At 44.0% G+C, this 26002-nt stretch overlaps 1 protein-coding gene across 4 annotated transcripts in view; it reads left to right on the forward strand.

Moving 5' to 3' along the window:
* The first annotated feature begins 250 nt into the window (after positions 1 to 250).
* MAP9 (microtubule associated protein 9) overlaps positions 251 to 26002 on the forward strand; it is a 233574-nt gene continuing 207822 nt past the window's right edge. The window contains exons 1-5 of one of the 4 annotated variants that reach the window (XM_073645013.1): positions 251 to 270; positions 7035 to 7188; positions 8484 to 8580; positions 9505 to 9828; positions 17714 to 17931. In XM_073645013.1, coding sequence (XP_073501114.1) covers positions 7108 to 7188; positions 8484 to 8580; positions 9505 to 9828; positions 17714 to 17931 — 720 coding nt within the window. In that variant the 5' untranslated portion in view covers positions 251 to 270; positions 7035 to 7107. Of the gene's footprint in view, positions 271 to 1603; positions 1883 to 7034; positions 7189 to 8483; positions 8581 to 9504; positions 9829 to 17713; positions 17932 to 26002 lie in introns of those variants that run through there. The other 3 variants (XM_073645005.1, XM_073644996.1, XM_073645021.1) reach the window with 3 other exon arrangements.

The following is a 26002-nucleotide window of genomic DNA, read 5'->3' on the forward strand; positions in this document are numbered from 1 at the left end:
ACTTTATTCTTCCTGGCAGCATTCAAGTTTCTGTCATGGGGGCAGCGCTGGTTCAGTCAATGCTCGGAGAACACAGACCTGTGGCTGTAATCGTGCCCTGGCCCTGACTGACACTCGCTCTGCATTTGGGCCGGCTGTCAGTCAGGGCTGGAGGCGCGGTTACAGCCCCCACTCTTTATTCTTAGACCGATGACTGAACCCGACTGCTGCAGGGGAGAATAAAGATAACTTTCTCCTCGCAGCATTTGGCTATGTGCAGGCGCCGGCCAGGTTAGTAATGCTATTAGCCTGGAGATTAAGCTCATATCTGCAGATTAAGAGCGTTTTTGCTGGTGACAGATTTCCTTTAAAGGGGTTGACCAGATTTGTGAGCAAAGTCTGCAGTCACTGTCTCAATTCCTCGATATCGCCAGTGTGAGCGAGTGGTCACATCTACATACATATAGTCACATGCCGACTAGACTCTTCCGGCTTTTCCCAACAGAACTTAACTGAGAGAAGACAAATACTTCTAGTCAACGATTGACCGAATTTATGCAAATTGCTCGCTCACACTGACAATACTGGGGAATCTAGACAGTGTGCGCATCCACACCCTGTCACAATTCAAAATTCTGTGGTCACAGAGTGACTGCAATCTTTATTCTAAAATCTGGACAAAACATGTAAGAATTCAACTCTGTTGGGCTACTTTTGGTTTTTTTTTTTATGTCAGTTGTATGTTTTTTTTGTTTCAGGAGCTAAATTATTTCTATTTTTTACTTCCTCCTTAGCCATATAAGGGTTTGGTTTTGCAGGACGAGTATTTTGGTGCACATATATACAACTATTAAAAAAATTAATTCACTATTTTTCAGTTTTGTAAACTTTAATCCGCGGGCCAGTACATTTATGGCGATATGAAATTATTAGTTTATTTTAAGTTGATTACTTTTGCACAATAAAATCATTTTTTTTTATATTTCTTTTGTCTCATCATATTCTGAGAGCCAGAACTTTTTCTTTTTCTGTCTATGGATCTTTCTAAGGGTTTGCTCTTTTGTGATGTGTGCAGGCGTTCTTACTGGTTTCATTTTTAGGTTGATTTTTTTTTTTTATTCTATTTTCTAAAAAGCATTATCTGCTTCTTTTCAGATGGTCCCAGTGCTTATTTTTTTTAGACAAAGGCTGTAGGATTGCAACTGTATACGTTTTAGGCTACATTCACACATTCCCGTTTATATATCCGTGGAAAACGACTTTGTAAAAGCTCAGCTGATTAAGCACTGGTTTGGGGGGAAGGGCAGGGGCACAAATAGACCCTCTGCTATAGGACCCCATGATTTCTATGTGCGCCTCTTCTGGCTGCACTGTGTGCCATCATAGGGCAGGACATCGCCAAGACTACAGACGTGGTGTCCTCATTCTGTCCACTACACCCTGCTCTAAGCCACGGACCTGAGCGGCTATCACTAGCGGAGCGCCCATAGCCTTAGCGCACCCGGCTTATACTGATGTGACGCCCCCGCCAGATCCCACAGAAAAGAATGGCGCCCAGGGCAGTGACACAGCACAGCAGCTCTGGCGCCGCCGGGTCTACACACTGAGCAGCGACCACTGCAGCACATCCACACAGGACTAGTGCGTAATGACGCTTAGGCTCCGCCCATACGCAGGAACACGTGCTTCTTCCGTTACCTTGCGTCGTTGCCTAGTAACCAGTACTGCTTCTCCTGCCTTGCCCCGAGAAAGGTATCATCGGTCAGCAGGTAACGGAAAATCAGCAAGACCAGACGTTATTAACAGCGGAGCGATAAAGTGACCGGTGCTGACCCCAGAGCCGGTATACCCGCCGGCACAGAGCGGCCTGACTACTGCACTGAGCCTGCGCCGCCAGTCACCGGTGTGTACACACAGATGCGACATCTACATAAGTATAACACACTGATCGCTATCATTTCATGTTATTAGTGGGGTGTACAGAGGCAGGAGTCAGTAAGGACAGTGAGGCCAGAGCTCTCATACTGGACGATGCCGGATTGTAGGGACGTCTCTTCTTCATTACTGGTTGATGCCGGATTATTGGGTGATGCCGGATAGTAGGGACGTCTCTTCTTCATTACTGGCTGATGCCGGATTATTGGGTGATGCCTGATTGTATCGACGTCTCTTCATTACTGGCTGATGCCGGATTATTGGGTGATGCCGGATTGTAGGGACGTCTCTTCATTACTGGTTGATGCCGGATTATTGGGTGATGCCGGATAGTAGGGACGTCTCTTCTTCATTACTGGTTGATGCCGGATTATTGGGTGATGCCGGATAGTAGGGACGTCTCTTCTTCATTACTGGCTGATGCCGGATTATTGGGTGATGCCTGATTGTATCGACGTCTCTTCATTACTGGCTGATGCCGGATTATTGGGTGATGCCGGATTGTAGGGACGTCTCTTCATTACTGGTTGATGCCGGATTATTGGGCGATGCCGGATTGTAAGAACGTCTCTTCATTACTGGCTGATGCCGGATTATTGGGCGATGCCGGATTGTAGGGACGTCTCTTCTTCATTACTGGCTGATGCCGGATTATTGGGCGATGCCGGATTGTAGGGACGTCTCTTCTTCATTACTGGCTGATGCCGGATTATTGGGCGATGCCGGATTGTAAGAACGTCTCTTCTTCATTACTGGCTGATGCCGGATTATTGGGTGATGCCGGATTGTATGGACGTCTCTTCATTACTGGCTGATGCCGGATTATTGGGTGATGCCGGATTGTAGGGACGTCTCTTCATTACTGGCTGATGGCGGATTATTGGGCGATGCCGGATTGTAAGAACGTCTCTTCTTCATTACTGGCTGATGCCGGATTATTGGGTGATGCCGGATTGTATGGACGTCTCTTCATTACTGGCTGATGCCGGATTATTGGGTGATGCCGGATTGTAGGGACGTCTCTTCATTACTGGCTGATGCCGGATTATTGGGCGATGCCGGATTGTAAGAACGTCTCTTCATTACTGGCTGATGCAGGATTATTGGGCGATGCCGGATTGTAGGGACGTCTCTTCTTCATTACTGGCTGATGCCGGATTATTGGGCGATGCCGGATTGTAAGAACGTCTCTTCATTACTGGCTGATGCCGGATTATTGGGCGATGCCGGATTGTAGGGACGTCTCTTCTTCATTACTGGCTGATGCCGGATTATTGGGCGATGCCGGATTGTAAGAACGTCTCTTCTTCATTACTGGCTGATGCCGGATTATTGGGTGATGCCGGATTGTATGGACGTCTCTTCATTACTGGCTGATGCCGGATTATTGGGTGATGCCGGATTGTAGGGACATCTCTTCATTACTGGCTGATGGCGGATTATTGGGCGATGCCGGATTGTAAGAACGTCTCTTCTTCATTACTGGCTGATGCCAGATTATTGGGTGATGCCGGATTGTATGGACGTCTCTTCATTACTGGCTGATGCCGGATTATTGAGTGATGCCGGATTGTAGGGACGTCTCTTCATTACTGGCTGATGCCGGATTATTGGGCGATGCCGGATTGTAAGAACGTCTCTTCTTCATTACTGGCTGATGCCGGATTATTGGGTGATGCCGGATTGTAGGGACGTCTCTTCTTCATTACTGGCTGATGCCGGATTATTGGGCGATGCCGGATTGTAGGGACGTCTCTTCTTCATTACTGGCTGATGCCGGATTATTGGGCCATGCCGGATTGTAGGGACGTCTCTTCATTACTGTCTGATGCCGGATTATTGGGCGATGCCGGATTGTAAGAACGTCTCTTCTTCATTACTGGCTGATGCCGGATTATTGGGTGATGCTGGATTGTATGGACGTCTCTTCATTACTGGCTGATGCCGGATTATTGGGTGATACCGGATTGTAGGGACGTCTCTTCATTACTGGCTGATGCCGGATTATTGGGCGATGCCGGATTGTAAGAACGTCTCTTCTTCATTACTGGCTGATGCCGGATTATTGGGTGATGCCGGATTGTAGGGACGTCTCTTCTTCATTACTGGCTGATGCCGGATTATTGGGTGATGCCGGATTGTATGGACGTCTCTTCATTACTGGCTGATGCCGGATTATTGGGTGATGCCGGATTGTAGGGACATCTCTTCATTACTGGCTGATGCCGGATTATTGGGCGATGCCGGATTGTAAGAACGTCTCTTCTTCATTACTGGCTGATGCCGGATTATTGGGTGATGCTGGACATCTCTTCTTCATTACTGGGTACCAGCTTTGTCATTTACCCTTTATTAACCCCTTCCTGACGTGGCGATCTCCCGTGTTTCCACTTTCCTTTTTCCTCTTATTCTTCCACCTGCCATATTTTTAGATTTTCTTACTTTCCCGTCACTCCGCCGTACGAGCTTTGGTTTCGCAGGATGAGTTGTAGTTTGCCGTCACACCACATTCATTTAACATATAATGTGCTGAAAAAGAAAAATCCAAACTGGAGGAAATGAAAACATTTAGTTTGTTTCACTGTTTCCCGAGACCCCTGACATATTTATTTTTCATTGCGTTAGATTAATTTACTTTACATTTTGATACCAGACTTTTCTTGATGTGACAAGTCAACACCAAATGTGTTTTACTATTATTTCTATAAAATTTTTATATATTTTTTTTACTTTTGTTCATTTTTCAAATTTTTTTTTAGTCGCATTAGGGGACTTGAACTTACAGTCCATTCATCACATGTTCTACAGTATCTATTGCAATACCGCAGTCATCCATAGCTTCACAGGAGTGTCAAGATGGCAGTTACAGAGGTCTTCAGCAGGCTTCTGGTTGCTTTGATGACCCATCATGGAGGTCTTCAGCAGGCTTCTGGTTGCTTTGATGACCCATCATGGAGGTCTTCAGCAGGCTTCTGGTTGCTTTGATGACCCATCACGGAGGTCTTCAGCTGGCTTCTGGTTGCTTTGGTGACCCATCACGGAGGTCTTCAGCAGGCTTCTGGTTGCTTTGGTGACCCATCACGGAGGTCTTCAGCAGGCTTCTGGTTGCTTTGGTGACCCATCACGGAGGTCTTCAGCAGGCTTCTGGTTGCTTTGGTGACCCATCACGGAGGTCTTCAGCAGGCTTCTGGTTGCTTTGATGACCCATCACGGAGGTCTTCAGCAGGCTTCTGGTTGCTTTGGTGACCCATCACGGAGGTCTTCAGCAGTCTTATGGTTGCTTTGGTGACCCATCACGGAGGTCTTCAGCAGGCTTCTGGTTGCTTTGATGACCCATCACGGAGGTCTTCAGCAGGCTTCTGGTTGCTTTGGTGACCCATCACGGAGGTCTTCAGCAGGCTTCTGGTTGCTTTGGTGACCCATCACGGAGGTCTTCAGCAGGCTTCTGGTTGCTTTGGTGACCCATCAGTGCCCTGCTCCATTACTGTGCCTCTGTCAGAGATCGACAGCTGCATCTAAATGGTTCCAGCCTTGATCGGCGCTCAGGTCCGGTCTCTGCTGTTGGAGACAGTTGCTTCAGGAGTCCCTCAACGTCCCTTCTCGCAGAAAGCAAGGAGGCAGAGGAGCTGTGCTCCTGAAGAAAGAAGGTCAGAGCTAACCCTGTAATAGTCAACGTTTGGGCTGTTTTTTCATTAGGTTTTAAGGCTTTGATCACACTTGCATTGATGTTTTGGAGCCTCCATCACAAATCCAGCCAGAAAGACTGAACCAAATGTACAGCCCATCACTGTCTATCACTGGGTTCATGAATTGTAGTCAGAGGTTACTCCAATCCAGAAGCTAGCTGAGCACCCACTCCCACGGAAACACGGGACCCTTATACAGAAACAGTGCATGGAATAAATACCCACCATAAAAAAAGACGTAATGGCTTTTTAGGAGTTAGCCCAGCTTCTACACGAAATATACAGGTGGCAGTATTTCTTCCTATTACTAAGATCAGGCATAGTCACCTGCTCCATCCCTTGACACAAGCCGCACAGTGACATGTGCCTGGGTAGGAAGCTACCACGTCCCATTCTTCTGTCACTTGCCTGCTGAGGCCTGTGATTGGCTGCAGTGGTTATATGTCTGGAACAGTGAGTCATTGGATATGCCTCGCATGATATGCCATTCCAGTCATCTGACCACTGCAGCCAATCACAGACCTTAACAGGCCAGTGACAGAAGAATTGGACATTATCGTAGACCAGTAGGCCGGCTTGCCCTGGATCCACAGAAGTGACTGCTGATTTTAGAATTGTGAAGACATCATGGTTAACAAATGCATCCAAAAACACAATTACTAAAAGAAAAAATGCCACTAAAATGATTTGTGAGGCCGGAGTTGTGTCAAAAAAGGAAGTTGCCCGGCTGAAGAGGGCAGGTCTGGTCGGCTACTCATATCCATAGCAGGGAAGATGGAGAGTCATCAGGTAATCAATGATAATACCTAGCTGGCTTCTGTCCGCATTAGCTAGAGACACTTCTTGTTAGCACATATGTATGTGTCTAATAGAGTGGTGGTCCGGAGCAGGGGATCTATAAACTCAAAAGGCCATATTACGATGAGCTTCTTGAGAGATTACCTTGACGATCGGCTGATCATACTTGGTCTTGTTCCCACTTGAAAGCCGCAACCAACCAGACCTTTGCCTCTCAGTGGTGGACCCTCTGTATGATCAGTAATTCATTCTCACGTTTTCTCAGGAGTAAACCCAGATACTGGCTTGTACTGGCCCACAGGAGAGGAGGTGAATCTCCTGGTGGGCCAATGTGCAGGAGTGGACCCACAAGCCCCTACTTGAGCTGTGCTTAGCACCATATATACACACAGGCCCTAGACTCTGTGTCACCATGTATCATAGTACTAAGTCCAAGGCAAGAGCCACGTATCAGGCTACTAAAAGGGCTCCCAAAATTTAGAAATTTGTGAGCAGGGTTGGGTAACATTTGCCTGTAGCTGTAGATTGGCCCCAGAATTAATGTTACTGGTGGGCCCTTGGCCCCCCGCCTGTCACCAGAGGGATCTGTATCTTGTAGCCTTCCCATGAATTCATGCTATTTTGTTTTATTTGCAGGTTAAGTAACAGGAAGGAATAACACAGACGTAAGGCCGCTCACCTGGAAGAAAGCTATTGTCTTCTGTGAACTATGGATGACGATGATGAAAACCTCTTCACGTTCCTAGCTTACACAAAGAGCCCTAAGACAACCAAAACAACTTCCTTCCAGGTTTGGGATCTGTTGTTTTACTCTTTGTCCTTAGTGTCAGGTGTGACCCAGTGACGTATTCGGTGCGTCCGGGTGGTAGACAATGGAGTCCGCAATGTACCGTCCTGGCATTTCTCCAGGATGCTGAACAATGCTCTGTATTGTTCTGATAGGCGCAGTTGTCAGAAGTAGTGTGTCATTGGGAAATACGCGGCTTTGAGGCTTAAACTGACTTTTATAAAAAAAAAAAAAAAAAACAATACTTAAAAAAAGACAATTTAACAAGAAAACTGAAATATTGACTATGGTTAGGGCTACAGGATAAAGACGAAAGAAAACAATCGATCATAGAGCCTATAACTTTATATATAAAATTATCAAAGTTTATTAGGAATCATACAAAAAACAGACATAGGGGTAGGGTATAAGATGAAGCCACTATGAACCAGATACGTCCAGCTACACTCAGTACAGCATAAAACTTATATAGAGATAATATTGTATTGACTAGATGATCACAAAATAGTGCAACAAATTCAGTACAAGATATTAAATTCCAACACTTTAGTGATCAACAGAGCCACATCATCATCAGGTACCCTTATAATATAAGTCCTACTACCAAACATAATCATATACATACCAGGGAATCCCACACTATCAGTGGAGGCAGAAGGACAGGGCACCCGGAAGGAGGGCACTTGTAAGAGAGCTGTACGCGTGGAGCTGCAGCCCCGACGCGCGTTTCGGTTAACCCTTCGTCAGGGGGCTACAGGAGCGCACATGGACATCACTCGCATGATTGTTTGGTATAAAAAAAGCTTGAATACCTTGTTAGGGCCTTCTGAATAACAGGGGGTTATCCACTACTGCTAAACCCCTTTTAGTAGTAGGCCAAAACCAGGAGAGGACCAGTCAAACGAAAAGTATAATAGAAACACGTCACCACTTCTGTATTTATCACCCACTCGTGGTTTTCCCTTACAAATACTGAGGTAAAATACTGACCAAATACTGAACGTGTGAACATGGCCTAACTTTTGTAATCCGATATGAAAAAACTAATTTCTCATCTCTGTTGCTCTTCTGTAGATCTGTTTTCCTCATCTCATTGATATTACGGAAATGAGATAATATTTAATATAATTAAAAACTTTTAACACCTTTCAAGAACTTGTCAACTCCACGGTTCTGAGTGAACATCTGAAGGTGCCTCAGTTTTGTTCCTAGGAGTCATTTCTCATTGTCTTCTAAGATATTCGAGGCAATGCGACATATAGATTATTGATTGTATAGATCTGTGTGTCCTCTTCTAGGATGAGCTGAAGAAGGCTGTTAGTGCTCGAGTGTCACGACAACAAGCAGTGGAAGATGCAGAATACCCCGACTACTCTGAAGAGTTTGAAAGTGATGGTAAGTCAATTCAGAGGATTATCATTGTCTTTGCTTATACATTCATTAAAGGGGTTGTCCAGGGTTCTTCAGAAATAGCCGAAAGGCTCAAGATGTATTAAAATAATAGAGCAATTGTCACTTAGATTTTTCTTGATGGTGTTTACTGTACAGGTTTAATAATTGTATATGTTGATAGATCAGAGTTTTGCAGAATTACCAAACAAATGTATTTTTCTTTATTTTATATTTAAAGCGATTCTGTCAGTGCAGAATGACTGTTCAAACCATGTACAGGTACTCGGTGCGTCATGGCATGACCAAACATTTAACTGCAACTTCACCTCCCAAACCCCCAAAATATTCCAGACCCCCAAAAGTTTAGCAATACCTTTACTTGGCCAGCCCTTTCCTTCATTACTATGTAATCAGTGTTTGAATTTGTAGATCTGAAACCTCTGTCACTCCAGCTCTATTCCCCGCGCACCACCTTGTCTCTATTCCATGTGACTTCAGGCAAAGGAGCAGCCAATCAAGTGGCACTGGATGGTGAATAGAGCTGGAGTGACAGAGGCTTCAGATCTACAAATTGATCTTTAGCCTCATTTAGTCTCGCAGGCCTTGAGGGGCTAAAGTGTATCTCCTCAATGGAACTGCAGCCACATGATCGGACCTCTCCTTTGACAGTGTCCAAGTTGGACCTCCATGCTGTATTACACCGATGATACTTAAGGTACAGGACCCATGACATGGAAGCATTAATAGCAGGAGAACCTCACATTTACTGCAGCTTATTCCCATGATAAATCCTCTGTAGATACATTTCTATGTAGCCTCAGTCTTGTACATGAGTAGTCATTTAGTTCATTTGCTCTTTGACCATAGTTTTGCGCTTTGTACTTATTATTAAAGTTATGGACTGTCTCCTTATATGCTTTTTCTTAGATAGCTTAGAGGAGTCCCTTGGAAAGACCACAACAATTGAGTTAAAACTGAAAAAAGGCCATCAAGATTTCCACTTCTCTGATAGCGAGGAGGATTCTTACGGAAAAACAACCTTCCTTAAGAAAAGCAAAGAAACAGAGAGAAGCTTCAGCGAGTATTCCTCCAGAAGCAAGAGCACCGAAACTATCACTCAAGGAGATGAAGAAGATGGGGGGTCAAAGCTAGGACCCCTAGAAAAAGTAAAAACTCAGCAGGGAGCAGATGACGAAGGCAGAAAACCCATTCCAAAGCCAAGAGAATTCAGGACTAAGAGCTCGTCTTCACGTAAGAGATGTAGGAGCTAGAGATGGGCAAATAGGACCTGGTCAGTAATCTGTGGCCACTGGACGGGAGGCCCTCTTTTAGTTATCCGGCTTGACGTGACGTCATTGTTGTGACATTCTGCAAGGTCGGCTAATCAAAAGAAGAGCTCAGGACGCCGAGAGGTAGGAGGTGGTCCTCCCGTCCTGTGGCTACTGGAACGGGCCAGCCCATTGATTTGCACCAAGTCTGCATGTGATGATTGCTACAGTTGTAGCAAATGCTGAAGATTTCTCATTCCTGTTATCTGCTAATATTAGTAACCAATGTTATTCAGTAGGGCTGTCTCCAATGAGACTCGTTTATTTAAGTCTATGGGTGCACAAAAATATCAGATCTAGGAAACTATTTGATCATGTATATTTTAAAATGTTGAGGTATAAAGATGGATGGCACACGGACATAAAAAGAGACACATGGATGGCACACGGACGTAAAAACGGACACATGGATGGCACACGGACATAAAAAGAGACACATGGATGGCACACGGACGTAAAAACGGACACATGGATGGCACACGGACATAAAAAAGGGACACATGGATGGCACACGGACATAAAAAGAGACACATGGATGGCACACGGACGTAAAAACGGACACATGGATGGCACACGGACATAAAAAAGGGACACATGGATGGCACACGGACATAAAAAGAGACACATGGATGGCACACGGACGTAAAAACGGACACATGGATGGCACACGGACATAAAAAGAGACACATGGAAGACACACGGACGTAAAAACGGACACATTGATGGCACACGGACATAAAAAAGGGACACATGGATGGCACACGGACATAAAAAGGGACACGTGGATGGCACACGGACATAAAAAGGGACACATGGATGGCACACGGACATAAAAAGGGACACGTGGATGGCACACGGACATAAAAAGGGACACGTGGATGGCACACGGACATAAAAAGGGACACATGGATGGCACACGGACATAAAAAGGGACACATGGATGGCACACGGACATAAAAAGGGACACGTGGATGGTACACGGACATAAAAAGGGACACATGGATGGCACACGGACATAAAAAGAGACACATGGATGGCACACGGACGTAAAAACGGACACATGGATGGCACACGGACATAAAAAAGGGACACATGGATGGCACACGGACATAAAAAGAGACACATGGATGGCACACGGACGTAAAAACGGACACATGGATGGCACACGGACATAAAAAAGGGACACATGGATGGCACACGGACATAAAAAGAGACACATGGATGGCACACGGACGTAAAAACGGACACATGGATGGCACACGGACATAAAAAGAGACACATGGAAGACACACGGACGTAAAAACGGACACATTGATGGCACACGGACATAAAAAAGGGACACATGGATGGCACACGGACATAAAAAGGGACACGTGGATGGCACACGGACATAAAAAGGGACACATGGATGGCACACGGACATAAAAAGGGACACATGGATGGCACACGGACATAAAAAGGGACACGTGGATGGCACACGGACATAAAAAGGGACACATGGATGGCACACGGACATAAAAAGGGACACATGGATGGCACACGGACATAAAAAGGGACACGTGGATGGTACACGGACATAAAAAGGGACACATGGATGGCACACGGACATAAAAAGGGACACATGGATGGCACACGGACATAAAAAGAGACACATGGATGGCACACGGACGTAAAAACGGACACATGGATGGCACACGGACATAAAAAAGGGACACATGGATGGCACAAGGGCATAAAAAGGGACACGTGGATGGCACACGGACGTAAAAACGGACACATGGATGGCACACGGACATAAAAAAGGGACACATGGATGGCACACGGACATAAAAAGGGACACGTGGATGGTACACGGACATAAAAAGGGACACATGGATGGCACACGGACATAAAAAGGGACACGTGGATGGTACACGGACATAAAAAGGGACACATGGATGGCACACGGACATAAAAAGGGACATGTGGATGGCACACGGACATAAAAAGAGACACATGGATGGCACACGGACGTAAAAACGGACACATGGATGGCACACGGACATAAAAAAGGGACACATGGATGGCACAAGGGCATAAAAAGGGACACGTGGATGGCACACGGACGTAAAAACGGACACATGGATGGCACACGGACATAAAAAGGGACATGTGGATGGCACACGGACATAAAAAGAGACACATGGATGGCACACGGACGTAAAAACGGACACATGGATGGCACACGGACATAAAAAGGAACACATGGATGGCACACGGACATAAAAAGGGACACATGGATGGCACACGGACGTAAAAACGGACACATGGATGGCACACGGACATAAAAAAGGGACACATGGATGGCACACGGACACAAAAAGGGACACGTGGATGGCACACGGACATAAAAAGGAACACATGGATGGCACACGGACATAAAAAGGGACACATGGATGGCACACGGACGTAAAAACGGACACATGGATGGCACACGGACGTAAAAAAGGGACACATGGATGGCACACGGACATAAAAAGGGACACATGGATGGCACACGGACATAAAAAGGGACACATGGATGGCACACGGACGTAAAAACGGACACATGGATGGCACACGGACGTAAAAAAGGGACACATGGATGGCACACGGACACAAAAAGGGACACGTGGATGGCACACGGACATAAAAAGGAACACATGGATGGCACACGGACATAAAAAGGGACACATGGATGGCACACGGACGTAAAAAGGGACACATGGATGGCACACGGACATAAAAAGAGACACATGCATGGCACATGGACATAAAAAGAGACACATGGATGGCACACGGACGTAAAAACGGACACATGGATGGCACACACATAAAAACGGACACGTGGATGGCACGCGGACATAAAAAGGGACAAATGGATGGCACACGGACATAAAAAGGGACACATGGATGGCACACGGACATAAAAAGGGACACATGGATAGCACACTGATGTAAAAAGGGACACATGGATGGCACACGGACATAAAAAGAGACACATGGATGGCACATGGACATAAAAAAGGACACATGGATGGCACACGGACATAAAAAGGGACACATGGATGGCACACGGACATAAAAAGGGACACATGGATAGCACACTGATGTAAAAAGAGACACATGGATGGCACATGGACGTAAAAGAGACATGGATGGCACATGGACATAAAAAAGGACACATGGATGGCACATGACATAAAAACGGACACATGGCTTGCACACGGACATAAAAACGGACACAAAAAGACGGAAACATGGATGGCACATGGATATAAAAGCACGGACACATGGATGTCACACGGACATAAAAGCATGGAAACATGGATGGCACATGGATATAAAAGCACGGACACATGGATGTCACATGGACATAAAAGCATGGAAACATGGATGGCACATGGATATAAAAGCACGGACACATGGATGGCACACGGACATAAAAGCATGGAAATATGGATGGCACATGGATATAAAAGCACGGACACATGGATGGCACACGGACATAAAAGCACAGACAGACACATGGCTTGCACACGGACATAAAGACGGACATAAAAAGACGGAAACATGGATGGCACATGTATGTAAATATTTCAAGTTTTCTGGATGCAAATCCAGCGATTTTCAATACACTCTCATGAACCAGGCCTAAAAGTATGTTCGCACGTCACGTCGTTGCCACATTTTGGCCTCGTTTTGGCGCACAATAATGCAGCAATTTACAGTAACAACAAAGTGATTGACATTTCTGAAAGCTCATGCACACACGGCTTATTATTTCTTTGCAGACATGAACCATCAAATTGTTTTTTCACACCTTCAGCCTGTCAATTTTTTCAGCATTTTTCACCAATTCAAATGAATGGGAAAAAATGCATTAAAAAACCCATCAGACCCTACGACTGTCTGGCTGCTGAGCTATGTAATTCTTCACTGTCCTGGACTACTGTAATACAAGAGCAGGATGTGTTGTCACAGGCAGACAGGGACATTTCATGTGCTTTTAAAGGGACTTTCCGGTTTCTGAAATAAAAAAAATAATTAAAAAAGGTTATAAAAAGGAAAAAATATCACTAAGTTCTTCAATTTCCTCAAGATCGATGACGATGCTCCGATGGTCCCTGACTAGTCTTTGTTTAGAGCTGGCAGCATGTGACTAATACAGATACGGTAATCAGTGGCCTCATTGGTCATATGCCGTATTGCTGGCATCACTGCTCAGTGCTGGCCGTGAATCTAGTCTGTATGGCACATGACTGCTTATATCAATGATTGGCCGCAGCGGTAACATGCTGGCAGCTTACTAACAAAGACTGACTGGAACTGGCAGAGCATAACCACAGGATTGTCAGAGAATTAAAGGGAATTTTTCACTAGTTTTTTTGTTATGTAATCTGAGAGCTGCATAATGTAGAAACAGAGACCCTGTTTCCAGCGATGTGTCACTTACTGGGCTGCTTGTTGTAGTTTTGATAAAATCACTGTTTTATACGCAGGAGATTATCACTGGAGGACTAGTAAACCTGCTGCCCGGTAGCCAAGTATATTCATAAGCTCTCGATAAACCCGCCCACATCGCTGATTGGCATCTTTCTGCCTATGCACAGTGTACACAGAAATCTGCCAGTCAATGGTATGGACAGGGTTATACAGGGCTCGGCATTCAGAGAACTGGGAGATCTGCAGCAGAGAAAACAGTGAATGTATCAAAATGAGGGCAAGCAGAACAATAAGTGGCACATTGCTGGAATCAGCATCTCTGCCCCATATTAAGCTGAAGAGAATGGGAAGATGGATCTAATGCCGCGCTGCCAAAGTTCCACCAGACAATGAAAAGGACAATGAAGTATTTTAAAAGCAATTTTTATTTTGTCACGGCGTTTCGAAGCATCTAACACTTCTTCATCAGGACAGACCACTGCAGGGTTTGTCCAATGGTTTTGTCCTCCAGAGGTTTTTGGAAAGTTTTCTCATGTCTTTTTTTCTAAAGTCTTTTTTACTGTCATTTTTTACTCCATTGAACACTAAAGAATCTGCTATAGTTTTATTAAGCAGAAACAATGGCAAAATGCTCCAAATGACTTCTAACCTTGATCCTTCCCATTGACTCCTATCCAAGAAGAAAACGCCAGGAGAATGGTCGGGCCGCTGCTTTTAGCGCTTGACGTTTTTAGAAGCCGGAAGTAGTTAGAAGACGTTCAGAGACCTGACCATGAGCCCAGCAAGTCGCATTACATGTCATTGCGGATAGTCAATCTTTGGAACATCTTCTCATATGTTTTTTTCAGATGGAATCTGCGGCAGAATCCGTTAACGTCATCCATGACATCCCAGCGCTGTCCATTTTTTACTGTCCAAAGGGAAGGATATATGTAGAATTATTTTATTTTTTGATACTAGAAAAAAAATGCAACACTGATGATAAAAGTGGACACACTGAGCGAAAAGGATGAAAAACGGTATGTCTATTATACGTAAAAAAAACAAAAGCGGACGTCTAAATGAAGCCAAAAAGCAGTGTGATGCAGTGCTGGTGTTCAGCTGTAGGTGGCAGCAGAGTCTTGTGGACGACCCACCTGGAGTCCTCACACTGTAGATCTGTCATCCTGCCTGTGATATGAAATCTGCAGTCATTGGGAACTTTTTTCTTCTGACTAATAAAACACGGGCTCTTTAGGTTATAGAAGCCTCCCACAAAACGTTTTACTGCCTAAACCTGTGTAAGTGTACCTCTAAAGTAGTGGAATATACTCCTTACTCGCCGTTGTCCCTGTTTCCAGCACCGCTCCGGTCCTTTTCTCACTCACGTGACTTTTATTCCGACTTGCTGGATCAAATTGGGACTAAGTTCACACGACTTATAAAAAATCCATCCAGAAAACTCAGACGATTTTTTTCCTCTATTTTTTCTGCTATTTTACAGCAGCTATTAACCATTTACAGTTTCCTATGTTACAGAATTGCAATGTACCCGTAATAATCGGATGCCATACTGTGTCTACATATGGCATTCGATTTTTTTTTTATGCAACCATAGACTTCAATGGGTGAGTCTCATCCGACACTAGTGCATGCTGCCATTTATTTCATGCTCAGATTTGGTCAGTGAAAAAAAATTATTGCTCGTCTATTGAATAACATTGGTTGGACTGAAAATACACTTATGTGAACTGAGTCTATGGGAGCGCCAGAACGATTCTCCATGGATTTCCATGGTAAGAGCGCATTCAGACAACAGTTTTTCTCGTACGACTGCTCCTTGTTTTTCACGGACAATAATATATATTATTTTTATTTATATACTGCCAACATATTCCCCAGCTCTTTACAATTGAATAGCACTCATACTTATGATATTCCTGATTATTATAAAGCACATCGGATCAAACTATCCCATGCAAGTCTATGGCTTTGAGAACAATCGGATATCGCTCGGATGCCATCACGCTTCGTCTCAGGGTGGGGAAAGCAGCTACAGAAGTGACCGCAACCCCCGACGCCTTGATGATGCCCCCTTTCAGTATCCCAGCGTAGAGAGAGAGCGGTAGGGACTATTTAATTAAAGTGTACTAGAAAAGGGAATTGATTACTACATTAAATAGATATATAGGATTAAATTCAATGATCCCTTTAAATAGTTCAATTTTTGTTTAAAAGGGTACCCCAACCTTCGCCATTACTGCCATATTAATATTCTCTCCGAGGCTCGAATGTACATTAGAAAGGAGCCCTCCTGCCCGCGGTGATGGGAGGCCGGCATCTGGTAGACATCTCTGGCCTATCCTGTATATACCGCAGCTTTAATATTTATTCATTCTTCTGTGGCCCATATAGTTTACATATGTGATAGATGAGCAGATATTCCCAAATTCAGAATCATCCAGGCCTCGAGTGCTGACGTGCCTGGCACCGACGTGACCTCGTGTGGGCGACCCCTGCAAATTATATATGAGTAATTGCTGTAAAATGTTTATTTTTCAGATAACACAACAACATCTAGTTCCAATTATTTGTTATTTGTTCTCTGGCAAAAAGTAGATTTCATAGAACAGTATTATACTTCTCCAAAATGTATTGTCATAGCTTGTAACAATGGCCGGGTATGACTCATAGTGACAGTGTTAGAGCAGTGTGTTATTTTCCGTAACCACCAGATGGCAGCAGTCTCCTTAATAACGTGTGACGTGCTGAGCACACAGCGGTCCGCCAGTTACCCTGTATCTAGTATTTGCACTGGGTCCATCATTTGTTGGGGGGTTTATTTTACTATTCTTTCTTGGTCTTGTAGTATTAGTTCCATTTGATGCATCCAATTCTTTAAAAAAAAAAAAAAAAGCATGGTTCATGAATTTTGCACAAATCAAAATTGCTCTTTATGTTTGTTTTTTTTCTTTTTTTCCCCGACTTTTACGTAAAATATTACATGTTCTGTTAAAATGTCGCATATATTTGCGCAAAAATTTTTAGACGTACAAAAAAATCCCTCCCGGGGAGTTGTGCACAAATGTAGCGACTTGCTAAAAAGTTGCAATTGATGATATAACCCAAAACATCTGGAAACCCCAAATTTCATCCATAATATAAAAACAAAACAAAAAAAAAAACAGGCGAGCACATATAAAATAGACTTCAAATAAGGTGCAAATTAGGAGAATAAGGTGCAAATGAAAAAGCACGGAAAGGTGCAATTGTAAGAGTAAATCGTGGCCTTAGATAATAAAAAAAAAAAGAATAATTAAAAGGATTTGATATGTTAATAATATATTTCTATGTTTCTCTTCTAGTGCAAGGTCTTGGCTTCTCCTTATCCGATGAGGGCTTTCCGCCTGCTCCGCTGCAGAGGAACTTGTCGGAGAGAAGCGGTCACCTGGAAGATACAGCGGAGGGGGAAGACGCCAGAGACAAGCCGGCGTCACTCTCTTCTCCTCCTTCTCTAATGAGACTTAATGATAATATTTCTGCTTCTAAGACACCGTCTTTCTCGGAGAGATATAGCCTAGAGGTAATTACAATGTTCACAACGCCGCGCGTCTTTTTGACGGTAGGAAACGTTATAACTCATTGCTTTAATTAGAACTATTTTCATCTTGCTCGTCGTGAGTGAAAGCCGGCAGCCACGGGAAATGCGATGAATATGATTGTAGGTACTGGATGACAAATGTCTACTCCGAAAAAAAAAAAAATCTCATTCATTGTGATCTCTTATCCAGTGCAACTCGGACTATCAGATATTTCCTAATGTCATGTAAGGTGCCATTATTCCATTAGGGGAGAAGTTTTATGTGTGCTCAAATTAAGGTGCGCTGCCATCTTCTACAGGGCTAGATGCCTGATTAATGGCATGTGCAATAATTATAAATTATAAGTATACTTACTGTCATCAGTCACCAACCTCTTCCTGTTTAATTCTGTGGTGGTCCGGACCCTGATTCCAGCACCTTGTTACTTGCCTACGTCCTGAAGTAGCTTTCATCATATCAGCCAAGACCGCCAGTGCTTGTATTTATCAGCTACGACTCCGTCCGCCGGAGAGGTCTGTCAATCAGCATCAAGGGACCGGGGCAGGGTTATACCGCACCACAGCACACAACAAACTGGTAACAGACTCCCTTCAGACAAGGCCAGGGACAGGTCTTCAGAAGCAATTTAGATTCTGTGAAGACTTACTCTTGGTCATCTTGGAAGATGTTCCACACTCAAGAAAGTAAGGATTGGGTATTGCAGGGCCGGCCATTAGCTGTACCCTTTAGGTGTGTCCACGTATTTTATATTTGCATATTGCAAATCCGGCACATATTTACTACAGAAATTGTGGTTGAAATTCGCCTCTGATTTCTCCTGTGGATCTACATAAGGATTAGCCCCATTCCTTGCAGGTTTCCAATCCAAAAGCCTTTCCAAAGTATAGGAAACCTGTCACGTCCTATCTACTATCTACACTGCCTCCATTGCGTTGTTAGTGATACAATGTGCATCACTAACAAGCTTTTTTCATTAAAATTGGTGGTGGTCTAATGATTCTATAACATTTTATTACTTATATCCCACCTGCTCATTTTCAGTCATAGGGGTGTGATCCTCATAGTCACTGCTCGCGCCCACATGTACCAGTGCGCATGGGCCCCACAAATATCAGCGCTGGCTGGGAGCAAATTTCAACTGCGTAGGCGCCAGCAGTGAGTGAATGCGGCGCCCGCCCCTGACTGAATTTCAGGATCACACCCCTATGACTGAAAACGAGCAGGTAGGATATAAGTACATAAAATATTATACAATCATTATAACAGCAGGAATTTTAATGAAAAACGCTTGTTAGTGATGCACATTGTATCACTAACAAAGCAATGGGGGCAGTGTAGATAGTAGATAGGACGTGACTGGTTCCCTAAAAAGTAGCCCACTCCTTATACTTAAATAAAATATATATCAATATAAATTTATTTATAATTATCGGCCAATCTGTAAAGATTGGCAATAAGCCGACGATACAGCAAAATGCTCATTTGTGGGACGCAATGATTTTTTTACTTGCATAAAATCCATCATCCTGTGTAAATAAAAGATTTGCTGCTAATAACATATTATTGTATGGGTCATATAGCCAGGACTGTGGAGTCGGTAATCAAACCTTCAACTCAGACTCCTCAATTTCCCTGACTCCGACTCCACAGCCCTGCCTCACTACTGAGCATGTACATAAAGGGCAGCACAGATTCATCTCACTACTGAGCATGTACATAAAGTGCAGCACAGATTCATCTCACTACTGAGCGTGTACATAAAGTGCAGCACAGATTCATCTCACTACTGAGCGTGTACATAAAGGGCAGCACAGATTCATCTCACTACTGAGCATGTACATAAAGTGCAGCACAGATTCATCTCACTACTGAGCATGTACATAAAGTGCAGCACAGATTCATCTCACTACTGAGCATGTACATGAAGGGCAGCACAGATTCATCTCACTACTGAGCATGTACATAGAGGGCAGCACAGATTCATCTCACTACTGAGCATGTACATAAAGTGCAGCACAGATTCATCTCACTACTGAGCGTGTACATAAAGTGCAGCACAGATTCATCTCACTACTGAGCGTGTACATAAAGGGCAGCACAGATTCATCTCACTACTGAGCATGTACATAAAGGGCAGCACAGATTCATCTCACTACTGAGCGTGTATATAAAGTGCAGCACAGATTCATCTCACTACTGAGCGTGTATATAAAGTGCAGCACAGATTCATCTCACTACTGAGCGTGTACATAAAGTGCAGCACAGATTCATCTCACTACTGAGCATGTACATAAAGTGCAGCACAGATTCATCTCACTACTGAGCATGTACATAAAGGGCAGCACAGATTCATCTCACTACTGAGCATGTACATAAAGTGCAGCACAGATTCATCTCACTACTGAGCATGTACATAAAGGGCAGCACAGATTCATCTCACTACTGAGCGTGTACATAAAGGGCAGCACAGATTCATCTCACTACTGAGCATGTACATAAAGGGCAGCACAGATTCATCTCACTACTGAGCGTGTATATAAAGTGCAGCACAGATTCATCTCACTACTGAGCGTGTATATAAAGTGCAGCACAGATTCATCTCACTACTGAGCGTGTATATAAAGTGCAGCACAGATTCATCTCACTACTGAGCGTGTACATAAAGGGCAGCACAGATTCATCTCACTACTGAGCATGTACATAAAGGGCAGCACAGATTCATCTCACTACTGAGCATGTACATAAAGTACAGCACAGATTCATCTCACTACTGAGCGTGTATATAAAGTGCAGCACAGATTCATCTCACTACTGAGCGTGTATATAAAGTGCAGCACAGATTCATCTCACTACTGAGCGTGTACATAAAGGGCAGCACAGATTCATCTCACTACTGAGCGTGTACATAAAGTGCAGCACAGATTCATCTCACTACTGAGCATGTACATAAAGTGCAGCACAGATTCATCTCACTACTGAGCATGTACATAAAGGGCAGCACAGATTCATCTCACTACTGAGCGTGTACATAAAGGGCAGCACAGATTCATCTCACTACTGAGCATGTACATAAAGGGCAGCACAGATTCATCTCACTACTGAGCGTGTATATAAAGTGCAGCACAGATTCATCTCACTACTGAGCGTGTATATAAAGTGCAGCACAGATTCATCTCACTACTGAGCGTGTACATAAAGGGCAGCACAGATTCATCTCACTACTGAGCATGTACATAAAGGGCAGCACAGATTCATCTCACTACTGAGCATGTACATAAAGTACAGCACAGATTCATCTCACTACTGAGCGTGTATATAAAGTGCAGCACAGATTCATCTCACTACTGAGCGTGTATATAAAGTGCAGCACAGATTCATCTCACTACTGAGCGTGTACATAAAGGGCAGCACAGATTCATCTCACTACTGAGCGTGTACATAAAGGGCAGCACAGATTCATCTCACTACTGAGCATGTACATAAAGTGCAGCACAGATTCATCTCACTACTGAGCGTGTACATAAAGTGCAGCACAGATTCATCTCACTACTGAGCATGTACATAAAGGGCAGCACAGATTCATCTCACTACTGAGCGTGTACATAAAGTGCAGCACAGATTCATCTCACTACTGAGCATGTACATAAAGGGCAGCACAGATTCATCTCACTACTGAGCATGTACATAAAGGGGAGCACAGATTCATCTCACTACTGAGCATGTACATAAAGTGCAGCAGAGATTCATCTCACTACTGAGCGTGTACATAAAGTGCAGCACAGATTCATCTCACTACTGAGCATGTACATAAAGGGCAGCACAGATTCATCTCACTACTGAGCATGTACATAAAGGGGAGCACAGATTCATCTCACTACTGAGCATGTACATAAAGTGCAGCAGAGATTCATCTCACTACTGAGCGTGTACATAAAGTGCAGCACAGATTCATCTCACTACTGAGCATGTACATAAAGGGCAGCACAGATTCATCTCACTACTGAGCATGTACATAAATTGCAGCACAGATTCATCTCGCTACTGAGCGTGTACATAAAGTGCAGCACAGATTCATCTCACTACTGAGCGTCTACATAAAGTGCAGCACAGATTCATCTCACTACTGAGCATGTACATAAAGGGCAGCACAGATTCATCTCACTACTGAGCATGTACATAAAGGGCAGCACAGATTCATCTCACTACTGAGCATGTACATAAAGGGCAGCACAGATTCATCTCACTACTGAGCGTGTACATAAAGGGCAGCACAGATTCATCTCACTACTGAGCATGTACATAAAGTGCAGCACAGATTCATCTCACTACTGAGCGTGTACAAAAAGTGCAGCACAGATTCATCTCACTACTGAGCATGTACATAAAGTGCAGCACAAATTCATCTCACTACTGAGCATGTACATAAAGTGCAGCACAGATTCATCTCACTACTGAGCATGTACATAAAGTGCAGCACAGATTCATCTCACTACTGAGCATGTACATGAAGTGCAGGAGAGATTCATCTCACTATTGAGCGTGTACATAAAGTGCAGCACAGATTCATCTCACTACTGAGCATGTACATAAAGTGCAGCACAGATTCATCTCACTACTGAGCATGTACATGAAGTGCAGGAGAGATTCATCTCACTATTGAGCGTGTACATAAAGTGCAGCACAGATTCATCTCACTACTGAGCATGTACATAAAGTGCAGCACAGATTCATCTCACTACTGAGCATGTACATAAAGTGCAGCACAGATTCATCTCACTACTGAGCATGTACATAAAGGGCAGCACAGATTCATCTCACTACTGAGCGTGTACATAAAGGGCAGCACAGATTCATCTCACTACTGAGCGTGTACATAAAGGGCAGCACAGATTCATCTCACTACTGAGCATGTACATAAAGGGCAGCACAGATTCATCTCACTACTGAGCGTGTATATAAAGTGCAGCACAGATTCATCTCACTACTGAGCGTGTACATAAAGGGCAGCACAGATTCATCTCACTACTGAGCATGTACATAAAGGGCAGCACAGATTCATCTCACTACTGAGCATGTACATAAAGGGCAGCACAGATTCATCTCACTACTGAGCATGTACATAAAGGGCAGCACAGATTCATCTCACTACTGAGCATGTACATAAAGTACAGCACAGATTCATCTCACTACTGAGCGTGTATATAAAGTGCAGCACAGATTCATCTCACTACTGAGCGTGTATATAAAGTGCAGCACAGATTCATCTCACTACTGAGCGTGTACATAAAGGGCAGCACAGATTCATCTCACTACTGAGCGTGTACATAAAGTGCAGCACAGATTCATCTCACTACTGAGCATGTACATAAAGTGCAGCACAGATTCATCTCACTACTGAGCATGTACATAAAGTGCAGCACAGATTCATCTCACTACTGAGCATGTACATAAAGGGCAGCACAGATTCATCTCACTACTGAGCGTGTACATAAAGGGCAGCACAGATTCATCTCACTACTGAGCGTGTACATAAAGGGCAGCACAGATTCATCTCACTACTGAGCGTGTATATAAAGTGCAGCACAGATTCATCTCACTACTGAGCGTGTACATAAAGGGCAGCACAGATTCATCTCACTACTGAGCATGTACATAAAGGGCAGCACAGATTCATCTCACTACTGAGCATGTACATAAAGTACAGCACAGATTCATCTCACTACTGAGCGTGTATATAAAGTGCAGCACAGATTCATCTCACTACTGAGCGTGTATATAAAGTGCAGCACAGATTCATCTCACTACTGAGCGTGTACATAAAGGGCAGCACAGATTCATCTCACTACTGAGCGTGTACATAAAGTGCAGCACAGATTCATCTCACTACTGAGCATGTACATAAAGGGCAGCACAGATTCATCTCACTACTGAGCATGTACATAAAGGGGAGCACAGATTCATCTCACTACTGAGCATGTACATAAAGTGCAGCAGAGATTCATCTCACTACTGAGCGTGTACATAAAGTGCAGCACAGATTCATCTCACTACTGAGCATGTACATAAAGGGCAGCACAGATTCATCTCACTACTGAGCATGTACATAAATTGCAGCACAGATTCATCTCGCTACTGAGCGTGTACATAAAGTGCAGCACAGATTCATCTCACTACTGAGCGTGTACATAAAGTGCAGCACAGATTCATCTCACTACTGATCATGTACATAAAGGGCAGCACAGATTCATCTCACTACTGAGCATGTACATAAAGTGCAGCACAGATTCATCTCACTACTGAGCGTGTACATAAAGGGCAGCACAGATTCATCTCACTACTGAGCGTGTACATAAAGTGCAGCACAGATTCATCTCACTACTGAGCATGTACATAAAGGGCAGCACAGATTCATCTCACTACTGAGCATGTACATAAAGTGCAGCACAGATTCATCTCACTACTGAGCGTGTACATAGAGGGCAGCACAGATTCATCCCACTACTGAGCATGTACATAAAGGGCAGCACAGATTCATCTCACTACTGAGAGTGTACATAAAGTGCAGCACAGATTCATCTCACTACTGAGCATGTACATAAAGTGCAGCACAGATTCATCTCACTACTGAGCGTGTACATAAAGGGCAGCACAGATTCATCTCACTACTGAGCGTGTACATAAAGTGCAGCACAGATTCATCTCACTACTGAGCGTGTATATAAAGTGCAGCACAGATTCATCTCACTACTGAGCATGTACATAAAGTGCAGCACAGATTCATCTCACTACTGAGCATGTACATAAAGGGCAGCACAGATTCATCTCACTACTGAGCGTGTACATAAAGGGCAGCACAGATTCATCTCACTACTGAGCATGTACATAAAGGGCAGCACAGATTCATCTCACTACTGAGCGTGTATATAAAGTGCAGCACAGATTCATCTCACTACTGAGCGTGTATATAAAGTGCAGCACAGATTCATCTCACTACTGAGCGTGTATATAAAGTGCAGCACAGATTCATCTCACTACTGAGCGTGTACATAAAGGGCAGCACAGATTCATCTCACTACTGAGCATGTACATAAAGGGCAGCACAGATTCATCTCACTACTGAGCATGTACATAAAGTACAGCACAGATTCATCTCACTACTGAGCGTGTATATAAAGTGCAGCACAGATTCATCTCACTACTGAGCGTGTATATAAAGTGCAGCACAGATTCATCTCACTACTGAGCGTGTACATAAAGGGCAGCACAGATTCATCTCACTACTGAGCGTGTACATAAAGTGCAGCACAGATTCATCTCACTACTGAGCATGTACATAAAGTGCAGCACAGATTCATCTCACTACTGAGCATGTACATAAAGGGCAGCACAGATTCATCTCACTACTGAGCGTGTACATAAAGGGCAGCACAGATTCATCTCACTACTGAGCATGTACATAAAGGGCAGCACAGATTCATCTCACTACTGAGCGTGTATATAAAGTGCAGCACAGATTCATCTCACTACTGAGCGTGTACATAAAGGGCAGCACAGATTCATCTCACTACTGAGCATGTACATAAAGGGCAGCACAGATTCATCTCACTACTGAGCATGTACATAAAGTACAGCACAGATTCATCTCACTACTGAGCGTGTATATAAAGTGCAGCACAGATTCATCTCACTACTGAGCGTGTATATAAAGTGCAGCACAGATTCATCTCACTACTGAGCGTGTACATAAAGGGCAGCACAGATTCATCTCACTACTGAGCGTGTACATAAAGTGCAGCACAGATTCATCTCACTACTGAGCATGTACATAAAGGGCAGCACAGATTCATCTCACTACTGAGCATGTACATAAAGGGGAGCACAGATTCATCTCACTACTGAGCATGTACATAAAGTGCAGCAGAGATTCATCTCACTACTGAGCGTGTACATAAAGTGCAGCACAGATTCATCTCACTACTGAGCATGTACATAAAGGGCAGCACAGATTCATCTCACTACTGAGCATGTACATAAATTGCAGCACAGATTCAT

This window comes from Phyllobates terribilis, unplaced genomic scaffold, assembly GCF_046119375.1.
Source record: "Phyllobates terribilis strain yellow unplaced genomic scaffold, ASM4611937v1 Scaffold_1__5_contigs__length_1240528914, whole genome shotgun sequence".
NCBI classification, from domain to species: domain Eukaryota; kingdom Metazoa; phylum Chordata; class Amphibia; order Anura; family Dendrobatidae; genus Phyllobates; species Phyllobates terribilis.